Source organism: Coregonus clupeaformis, unplaced genomic scaffold, assembly GCF_020615455.1.
Source record: "Coregonus clupeaformis isolate EN_2021a unplaced genomic scaffold, ASM2061545v1 scaf1068, whole genome shotgun sequence".
Taxonomy (NCBI): Eukaryota; Metazoa; Chordata; class Actinopteri; order Salmoniformes; family Salmonidae; genus Coregonus; species Coregonus clupeaformis.
This window is the reverse complement of record NW_025534522.1, coordinates 165,001-174,892: the sequence shown is the minus strand read 5'-3', so window position 1 is coordinate 174,892 and position 9,892 is coordinate 165,001. Positions and strand designations below refer to the sequence as shown.

The following is a 9,892-nucleotide window of genomic DNA, read 5'->3' as shown; positions in this document are numbered from 1 at the left end:
ATGCTGAAAGGGAATCACCATGAGGTGCAGTACCCACATTTAACCACAAGATGGCCTCCGTGCTCCATTGTAAAGTTTGGGCCTCTGCATGAGTCTCTCAGCAGCACTGCAACATGGGACTTTCAAAGTAAGTTGGCATGCATGTTTTTTCTGGACTGCATGCAAGGCTATTATTACACACAACTAATAGTGTCAATTATTCATCTGAACACAATTCTTGTTACTATTCGGGCCTATATTATCACTCGTTTCTTTTTCCCCTCCTTTGTAAAGCATTTTACTGTGTTACTATATAGTTCAAAGGAAGTGGATGATGCCAGATGGTTGTGTATATACACACACAAACATTGAAGCTAGACTTCAGGCAACTAAAAAGGTGCAATACGTAGCTTTTAGACGTGTTAGTGAACAACATACATGGTGGCTAATGTAGAGGTGCGTGTATACATGGAACAATTGTGCCTTTTTGATGGAAATATGGAGGTGGCTCTTAAAAGAGCCTTTGGGGGATATTCGAGTTCAGGTCATCCTCATTTATGCGCGCTCTCCGCGAATACGGCGGGCCAGCTGGATGTCCTTGGGCATGATGGTCACCCGCTTGGCGTGGATGGCGCACAGGTTGGTGTCCTCGAACAGGCCGACCAGGTAAGCCTCGCTAGCCTCCTGTAGGGCCATCACGGCGGAGCTCTGGAAGCGCAGGTCGGTCTTGAAGTCCTGGGCGATTTCTCGCACCAGGCGCTGGAAGGGCAGTTTGCGGATGAGTAGCTCAGTGGACTTCTGGTAACGACGGATCTCTCTCAGAGCCACGGTGCCGGGCCTGTAACGGTGAGGCTTCTTCACACCGCCGGTGGCCGGGGCACTCTTGCGAGCAGCCTTAGTGGCGAGCTGCTTCCTGGGGGCTTTGCCACCGGTGGATTTGCGAGCGGTTTGCTTGGTTCTGGCCATGGCGCTGCTCTGACAGTCGGGAGTATAGCCTCGAAATGCCTATGTGAAGTTTATAAAGCCGGCAGTGGCGCCTGCTGATTGGACACCATCTCCCCACCACCCCGATTGGCCCGTTTCGCAGGCCTCCTCCGTTGGCCATTGGACGGGAGGCCCGGCCTCTCCAAAACTCAAACTCCCGGTGCGCGCGCAATAGGACGCCGCCGGCCCTTTACGCGCAATAATAGTCGCCAAAGTCAAGAGTGACAGCTTATAGGCACGTATCATCTAATGCTAGCCTGCTATGGCAAATGAGGCCAAGTAGGTGTTGTTGTTCATGCAAGTTCTATATCGTGGAGCTCCGCCCCATAGGGGAGCTATGCTCCTAGTGGTTTACCCTCTGCCCTAGGGCAGAACAGCCTGAAAACAAATTATGCACACACCTACAGCCAATAGGAGTACAGGTGTCCCTATATAAGGAACCCCGTTCCATCAATCTGTCTCCCATTATCTTCAGCGACTGGACTAGAGAAGAAGCCTTACGAAGACTCAGGAAGATTTTCGTCGTTGATATCCAGCCATCAACGTCTTCCTACAATGAGCACACCAAGCTTACCCATAGGGTAAGTATTTAACAAAAGCTCTTTTCAGAGCTCAATGTCGCTGTTCCCCTTGGCGGCTGTCACCCCCCGAATTATGTTTCGTGGGTTGAGGGACACAGCATGCCAGGGACGGCCTCATTAATCCCCCACTATGCGCCAGCTGCGCCTCCTTTTTTGAAGGAGTGGAAGCAGCGTTGGGCATTTTTAGGGAGGATATTCCTCTTGAGGATGTGCTATCAATGTTAGTCTCAGCGCTGAGGCATCATCTGAAGGCGCTGACTCAGGAGATGACAGGGCTATTGGGGAAGAAATGAATATTCTATTGGAACAATTCATTACACTGACCCAGATGTTTAACACCCCTTTTCTTTCAGGAAATTGTGAGGTCATTACATCCCTGGATGATGACGCCACAGCCTCTCTGTGCTCTGAATTTTCAGATCTCATTGAGTGGGCTGCTAAACAGTGGGAGATTAGCTGCCCCTATTCCCTCCAACCCGGAAGTGGATATGATGGAGGGGCGGCCGTTACTCTCGCTACAACTTAGCGTCAGACGGCGTTCTCCAGCAGCAAGGGAGCGGGCATCGCCCCCTGCAGCGCCAGAGGTGCCGGCGAGAGAGGGATGCGTCATCCTGGCATCACCCGAAGGGCGGCCAGAAGAGACGCCGGTTTATGACAGGCGCAGGGGAGAAACGGAAGACGGCACAGCGCCCGCTGTGACCGAGCCCACTGTCCCCCCCACTCTACCGTTGAGTGTATGGAGGAGAATGTTTTTTTGTTGATGTGTGTAATAAAGAGTTGGCTCTACTTGACACTGTCAAAAAGAGCCCCTTTTCCATAATACATCCGAGAGCGTTCGACCTTCCTCACTCTCGCTCTCTCTCTTACCACTATGAGTGCAGCTCAGCCCACCATGGTGCGTTGCTGAATGCACACATAAGGCAGGTATATAAAAGGTATTAAGTGTACCTTATAAAGACCTCACTTTACAGACTCCTAGGAGTGCCGTAGTGAGTGTCTCACATAGCAGGCTGCAGTCTCAGCCAGATAATGGCATGATGACGCGACCGCTATCCGGGACGGCGCTCTGTCTCAGGCTAACGCCTCAGTCAGTGCAGTTCAGACCCGTGCTGCGTTCACGGAGGGCCTGATTACTACGGTTACGGGCGTAACCACGTATCGGAGCCCACGTTTCTCTCAGAACGCGCTGATAATAACCACGTTGGGGGTGGCGCACTATCACAGACTAAGGTCTCGGTTAGTGCGATCCAGACCCATGCTGCGTTCACGGAGGGCCCGATTACCACGGTGACGAAGTTTCCTAGTGTATCGGCGCCCCCACTTCTTTCTGAACGCGCTAATACTCACCACACTGAGCGTAGTTCAGCCCACCAGAGGTGCAGAGCTGAACGCACACAGGAGGTGAAGGGAGGAAAGATACCAAGACTGTTTTTCCCCCTGTTTTTCCCCCCTACTCCACTGTTCAGGGTGTAGAGGGCTGTGTTGTTACATTGTGTGAATAAAGAGATTGTTCTCATTGACATTGTCAAAAGAAGGACAATTATTCCATAAGGTTCGGAACACTCCACGTTCTATGTTTTCTCCCTCACCATCTTGAGCGCAGCCCAACCCACTTAGAGTTGTAGCTGAGCGTGCTCAGGAGAGGAAAGGGGTAAAGGTAGCAAGGCGCAGCCTTAGCTCACCTAGTGAAGATCTCTTACTACAGACTCCTAGGAGCTCTGTAGTAAAGTTTTCACGTAGTAGGCAGTTGCCTCTGTCCCAATGTGACATGAAGGCGCAGCCGCTAGCCGGAGTGACGTCTTACTGCAGGCTAATGCCTCAGTCAGTACAGATCAGACCCGTGCAACGTTCACGAAGAGCGGGAATACCAGGGCTACTAAGGTAGCCAAGGTATGGACGCCTCCGGTATATTCTGAACGTATCAATGCCCATGGCTCTGAGCGCAGCTCACCACACATTGAGTGTGTCGGTGAACAGCCGCATAAGACCAGTGAAGAGGCATTGTGGCACCACCGTGGTGGTGTCAGTCAGAGATCACATCTTTCAGCTGAGTTCTGTAAAAGATAAGTCTCATGCCAAGCGGCAGCCTCAGTCAGACAATGACATGATGACGCAATCGCTTCTGGGAGAGCGCTCTGTCTCAGGCCAGTACCTCAGACAGTGCAGTTCAGACCCGTGCTGCGTTCACGGAGGGCCTGATTACTACGGTTATGGGCATAACCACGTTTCGGCCCCGTTTCTCGCAGAACGCCGCTGATAATAACCACATCGGGGTGGCGCACTATCATAGACCAAGGTCTCTGTTAGTACGACCCAGACCCATGCTGCGTTCAAGAAGGGCCCGATTACCACGGTCGCGAAGGTGCCCAGTGTATCGCGCCCCCACTTTCTCCCGAACGCGCCCAGGCGCAAAAGGATACCTCACATGCAGCAGGCAGCTGTCTCGGTCCCAATGTGACATGAAGACGCAGCCGCTAGCCGGGAATGACGCCTTGCTGCAGGCTAATGCCTCAGTCAGCGCAGTTCAGACCCGTGCGACGTTCACGGAGAGCGGGAATACCAGGGTTACAGGTGTAACCAAGGTATTGACGCCTCCGGCTTATTCTGAATGTATCAATGCCATGGCTCTGAGCGCAGCTCACGACACATCGAGTGTGTCGTTGAACAGCCGCTTAGGAACAGTAAAGAGGCATTGTGGAACCACAGTGTGGTACCGGTCAGAGATCACGCCTTTCAGATCCTGTTGAATTCTGTAAAGGATAAGTCTCATGCCAAGCTGCAGTCTCAGTCAGACAATGACATGATGACGCAATCGCTTTCTAAGAAGAGCGCTCTGTCTCAGGCCAGTACCTCAGACAGTGCAGTTCAGACCCGTGCTGCGTTCACGGAGGGCAAGATTACTGCAGTTACGGTCGTAACCATCGTATCAAGCCCCCGATTCACCCAGAACGAGCTGATGGGTCCTCTCCCTTTTTAAAAAAAAAAGGGGGGCCCACCTTGGGCTATTTCACCAACCCAGTGCTGGGGAATAGCGGAGGCGTGGGCCATAGAGGAGGGGTGTACGAGTTCAAGAGGATGCCGTTGGGTACGCCCTGGCACCTAGAACGTTTTCCAAATGTGTGGAGGCGGCATTGGAACCGCTGCGTTGTCAAGGGATAAGGGATATTAGCCTACCTAGACGACCTGCGGAGTTCTCGCCCGTCAGCAGAGCTGACGTTTACTACACGACACAGACAGTGATTCATCTCACGCGTCTGGGGTTCGCTGTGAATTGGAAAAGGAGTGCACCCTGGCCCAGTCATCAGATAGTCTACCTGGGACTACAGCTAGACACTGTAATGATGAGGGCGCGAATTTCGACCCTCGAAGGGCAGCATTGGTACTAGCCCTGAGGGAGTGTCGTCCGATTTACACAGTAACGGCGCTATCGATCATGTCACTTTTGGGTCTCATGTCGGCAGCCCACCCTGTGGTCAAGTTTCTCCCTGAGACAACAGGACGATCCGCCATTGGGAAGAGACGCATTCGCGCACTGCCCGTGGCAAAGTTTATGTCTGATAAGCAGAAAGCGCCATCCACCATTCGAGTGTTGCAGTGGCATTTTCAGCTGGTCATGGAAGGGTTTAACGTTCAATCACACATTGGTGAAACGTTTTTATTGGGAATGCAACGGCTTAGGCTAATGCCTAGAGCTACGCTGCCCCGATGGGTTTTGGCCTTAGTTCTCGAAGCGCTATGTAAGTCGCCGTTCGAGCCATTGAATCAAATACCCCTCAAAATGCTGTCTATCAAGACGGCGCTGTTGCTCGCCTTGACTACCGTTGTGCTCAGTACGCGCTTTGGCGTGTTACATTGAGTGCACAGTAGCGATTAGGGTCATCGCCTCAGCTGTTTGTGTGTCACGGTGCGGCTGCATTGGGCGTAGACCACTTTCAAAACAGCGATTGCCTCATTGGCCTTGTGAAGGCATTGAGACGGCGTACGAGGCGGCGGGGCAACAATCGCCTCAGGGTGTTAAAGCGCACTCCACTCGTGGAGTAGCAGCTTCTACTGCCCTCTTCAGAGGTACAGAGGTAATGGATATTTGTAGAGCGGCGTCTTGGGTGACACCGTCTCCTTTTATTCGTTGCTATTTGTTGGATATGTCTTCTAACTCTTTGGCTCGATCTGTACTCAGCGTGGCTGAAGGGAGATCTTGAGAAGGAAACAGAGAAAGAAAGCAGAATTGTGACCATGTTCATGAATCCGCTTCTATTAGAAGAAACATATTATGGCACGTTTTTCCAACTCTTTGAGCTCGGTCGGCATTCAGCAGAGCTGAAAGGCGATTTTGAGCTAAAGGGAGAGGACAGAGCAGGACCTTGGACAGGTTCCAATCAGGTCCGCCTTGGTTAGGAAAACGTTTTATGCAACGCTCAGGCTAATGCCTAGAGCTACGCTGCCCCGATGGGTTTTGGCCTTAGTTCTCGAAGCGCTATGTAAGTCGCCGTTCGAGCCATTGAATCAAATACCCCTCAAAATGCTGTCTATCAAGACGGCGCTGTTGCTCGCCTTGACTACCGCTAAGCGGGTCAGTGATTTGAGTGCACTGTCGACGAGACCCGACTGCCTTGCCATTAATGGCGATTTGAGCAGAGCGGTGTTACGTCCCAACCCGGCATTTGTGCCGAAGGTTATTAACAGTGCATATAGATCACAGACCGTGGAATTGTGGGCTTTTTATCCCCCCCCCCATGGGGAGAGGAGTGAGAAAAAGCTTCATTGTTTGTGCCCAGTACGCGCTTTGGCGTGTTACGTTGAGCGCACAGCAGCGATTAGGTCATCGCCTCAGCTGTTTGTGTGTCACGGTGCGGCTGCATTGGGTAGACCACTTTCAAAACAGCGATTGTCTCATTGGCTTTGTGAAGGCATTGAGACGGCGTACGAGGCGGCGGGGCAACAACCGCCTCAGGGTGTTAAAGCGCACTCCACTCGTGGAGTAGCAGCTTATACTGCCCTCTTCAGAGGTACAGAGGTAGTGGATATTTGTAGAGCGGCGTCTTGGGTGACACCGTCTCCTTTTATTCGTTTCTATCTGTTGGATATGTCTTCTAACTCTTTGGCTCGATCTGTACTCAGCGTAGCTGAAGGGAGATCTTGAGAAAGAAACAGAGAAAGAGAGCAGGATTGTGACCATGTTCATAAATCCGCTTTTATTAGAAGGAACATATTATGGCACGTTTTTTCCAACTCTTTAGCTCGGTCGGCATTCAGCAGAGCTGAAAGGCGATTTTGAGCTAAAAGGAGAGGACAGAGCAGGACCTTGGACAGGTTCCAATCAGGTCCGCGTTGGTTAGGAAAACGTGTTATGTCAAGAATAGGCTTTTTACCTTTCGAGCTCGATTGCACTCAGCATAGCTGAAAGAGAATCTTGAGCTAGAGAAAAGAGAAGCAGGACGATAGACAGGTCTCTATCAGGTCCGCTTCGGATGAAAAGCTATCTGTGGCATGTCTCTTGACTCAGGGTCAGTACATAGAGACATGTATTGAACTGACAGAATGTGAGGTCATCTATCTGATTCAGATAGTAGGACTTTTATATTTTGTCCCTGCCTACTAATCTATGGGTTCCATAGAGTGAGTAAGGCGGTTTGTTGGACACTTAATGTAGAGTGACTGATGTCATTACATTAGTGGACGATAGTGTTGAGGCACGGCTATCTGTTGGTACAGATTAGCACGGCGTCTATTCTGATGATCTGCCCAATAGCCATTGACATTGTCATTGAGTTAGATGGGGCGGGTCTATAACCGATGACGCGGTATATTGTGACGCCCTGATGGGTTCCTTAGTCGCGGTACTGCGGAAATTGGTTACAGCCATTGCTGGGCTTGACCTATTCTCATTTTTGAATGGGATGTGTTAGGCTCGGCAGGGGGTACATTTTGGAGCGTTTCGCTCCGCCGTAAACCACTAGGAGCATAGCTCCCCTATGGGGCGGAGCTCCACGATATAGAACGACTAGTTACCGGAGTGTAACTCCAGTTCTATGAGTGGAGCGGAGCCCCATAGGACTTTTCGGCCCTGCCGATCCTCTCTAGTCGCTGAAGATAATATCTCGGGAGACAGATTGATGGAACGGGGTTCCTTATATAGGGACACCTGTACTCCTATTGGCTGTAGGTGTGTGCATAATTTGTTTTCAGGCTGTTCTGCCCTAGGGCAGAGGGTAAACCACTAGGAGCATAGCTCCCCTATGGGGCTCCGCTCCACTCATAGAACTGGAGTTACACTCCGGTAACTAGTCGTTGTGTATACACCCACTCAATGTATTGCGGTCATAGAAAGGTACTTTGCGCTTTTGGAGAGCTAGGTGGTTGGCTCTTAAAAGAGCCTTTGGGGGTTGAGTAGTCAAGTTGAAGTCGCAGTAGCGAATTTACTTGGCTTTGACTGCCTTCTCGGTCTTCTTGGGGAGTAGGACTGCCTGGATGTTGGGCAGCACACCACCCTGAGCGATGGTCACACCGCCGAGCAGTTTGTTCAGCTCCTCGTCGTTACGGACGGCCAGTTGTAGGTGACGGGGGATGATACGAAGTCTTCTTGTTGTCACGGGCAGCGTTGCCGCCAACTCCAGGATCTCAGCAGTCAGGTACTCGAGTACGGCGGCCAGGTAGACTGGTGCGCCAGCGCCCACACGCTCGGGCGTAGTTGCCTTTGCGCAGCAGCCTGTGCACACGGCCCACGGGGAACTGGAGGCCAGCACGGGATGAACGGGTCTTTGCCTTCGCCCTGGCCTTGCCTCCGGTTTTGCCTCTTCCGCTCATATTGGTAGCTTGAGAAAGTCACAGAAAGTCTGAATGAGCCGCTCGCCACTTCGAGAGCCGTACATATACCTCGCCACAAGAGGCAACGATTGGCCACCGGGCCGGTGTGGCCTTATCCAATTGGAGCGAGGGACAGACAGATGGACAGACAGACAGCCCTAAGCCGGTTCCCACCCACAGGCAGCGAGTGAGAGGCTACTTTGTTTCCCTCCGACTTTGTTACTTTGTGTCATTTCGCGTGAGCGCCAAAATGTCCGAAATGACATCCACACATTATTTCTCTCCAAATGGGAAACAAACAGCTGGTGAGGGTGCACTCTTGAGTTTGAAATCGAAGCCACTATAGTATTGTTATTGTTATTACATGGCACTTGTAACACATCACAGCAGCCTGCCTCTGAACGGGAATAGCCCAGTGGCTCATATATAAAAATGGCTGTTGAGGGTGCACTCGTGAGTTTCAATTCGAAGCCACTATAGTATTGTTATTGTTATTACATGGCACTTGTAACACATCACAGCAGCCTGCCTCTGAACGGGAATAGCCCAGTGGCTCATATATAAAAATGGCTGGTGAGGGTGCACTCGTGAGGTCGAATTTCTGAGCCATTTTGGCCCTCTATTATATGCCTCTCCCTTCGCACACACCCAGAGTGGGACAATGTTGTGTGCGTAAAAGTAGCCTAGTGTGCGTAATTTCTTTTCCACGACAGGTAGTACATGGAAATCAATGCGCTTTCTATGGAAAGAGGTGGGTGGCTCTTAAAAGAGCCTTTTGTGGTACAACATGTGTCGAGTAGAACACTGTTTGTAATAGGTTTACTTCTTCTTGGGGGCTGCCTTCTTGGCCTTGGCTGCCTTGGGCTTGGCGGCTTTGGGCTTGGCTGCCTTTGTAGCCTTCTTGGGGCTCTTGGCTGCCTTCTTGACCGCTGCGGCGGGCTTTTTCACCTTCTTGGGGCTCTTGGCGGCCTTTTTGGGTGTAGCGGGCTTCTTGGCCTTCTTGGGGACTTCTTTGCGGCGACGGCCTTCTTGGCTGCTACCTTCTTGGGCTTCTTCCGCGGCGGGCTTCTTGGCGGCCACCTTCTTTACTTTGGGGACTGCGGCTTTCTTGGCGGGCTTCTTCGCCTCGACGGCTTTCTTGTTGAGCTTGAAGGAACCGGATGCACCGGTGCCCTTGGTCTGGACCAGGGTACCCTTGGTGACGAGGCTCTTGACTGCGATCTTGACGCGGGAGTTGTTCTTCTCCACGTCGTAGCCGCCTGCCGCCAGCGTCTTCTTGAGTGCGGCCAGGGACACGCCGCTCCTCTCCTTGGAAGCGGTCACAGCCTTGACGATGAGCTCGCCTACGCTGGGTCCCGCTTTCTTGGCCTTGGCTGCTGCCTTCTTCTTGGGTGCCTTTGCCGCGCGGGCGGCGGCGGGTGCTGGTGCGACTTCTGCCATGTCTGTCTGTCGTTTGGTCCGGTACACACACACACACACGGTCTGCGAGGAGTAGTTTGCTGTAGACGCTGTTCTGCGCTATTGAAGCTCCACACCGAGCAGGG

At 52.0% G+C, this 9,892-nt stretch overlaps 2 protein-coding genes and 1 pseudogene across 2 annotated transcripts; all 3 read right to left on the bottom strand.

Moving 5' to 3' along the window:
- Positions 1 to 482: 482 nt before the first annotated feature.
- Positions 483 to 980, bottom strand: LOC121563965 (histone H3). Its single transcript, XM_041875570.2, has one exon. The coding sequence runs from the start codon at positions 943 to 945 to the stop codon at positions 535 to 537; it is 411 nt and encodes a 136-aa protein (XP_041731504.1). The 5' UTR covers positions 946 to 980; the 3' UTR covers positions 483 to 534.
- A 6,980-nt stretch (positions 981 to 7,960) lies between these two features.
- LOC123486215 lies at positions 7,961 to 8,694 on the bottom strand (annotated as a pseudogene).
- Positions 8,695 to 9,075: 381 nt separating this feature from the next.
- Positions 9,076 to 9,788, bottom strand: LOC123486214 (histone H1-like). Its single transcript, XM_045217473.1, has 2 exons — positions 9,246 to 9,788; positions 9,076 to 9,087 (listed from the first exon to the last, which is right to left on the bottom strand). Exons 1-2 carry the CDS (start codon positions 9,786 to 9,788, stop codon positions 9,076 to 9,078), a joined length of 555 nt encoding a protein of 184 aa, XP_045073408.1.
- Positions 9,789 to 9,892: the final 104 nt, after the last annotated feature.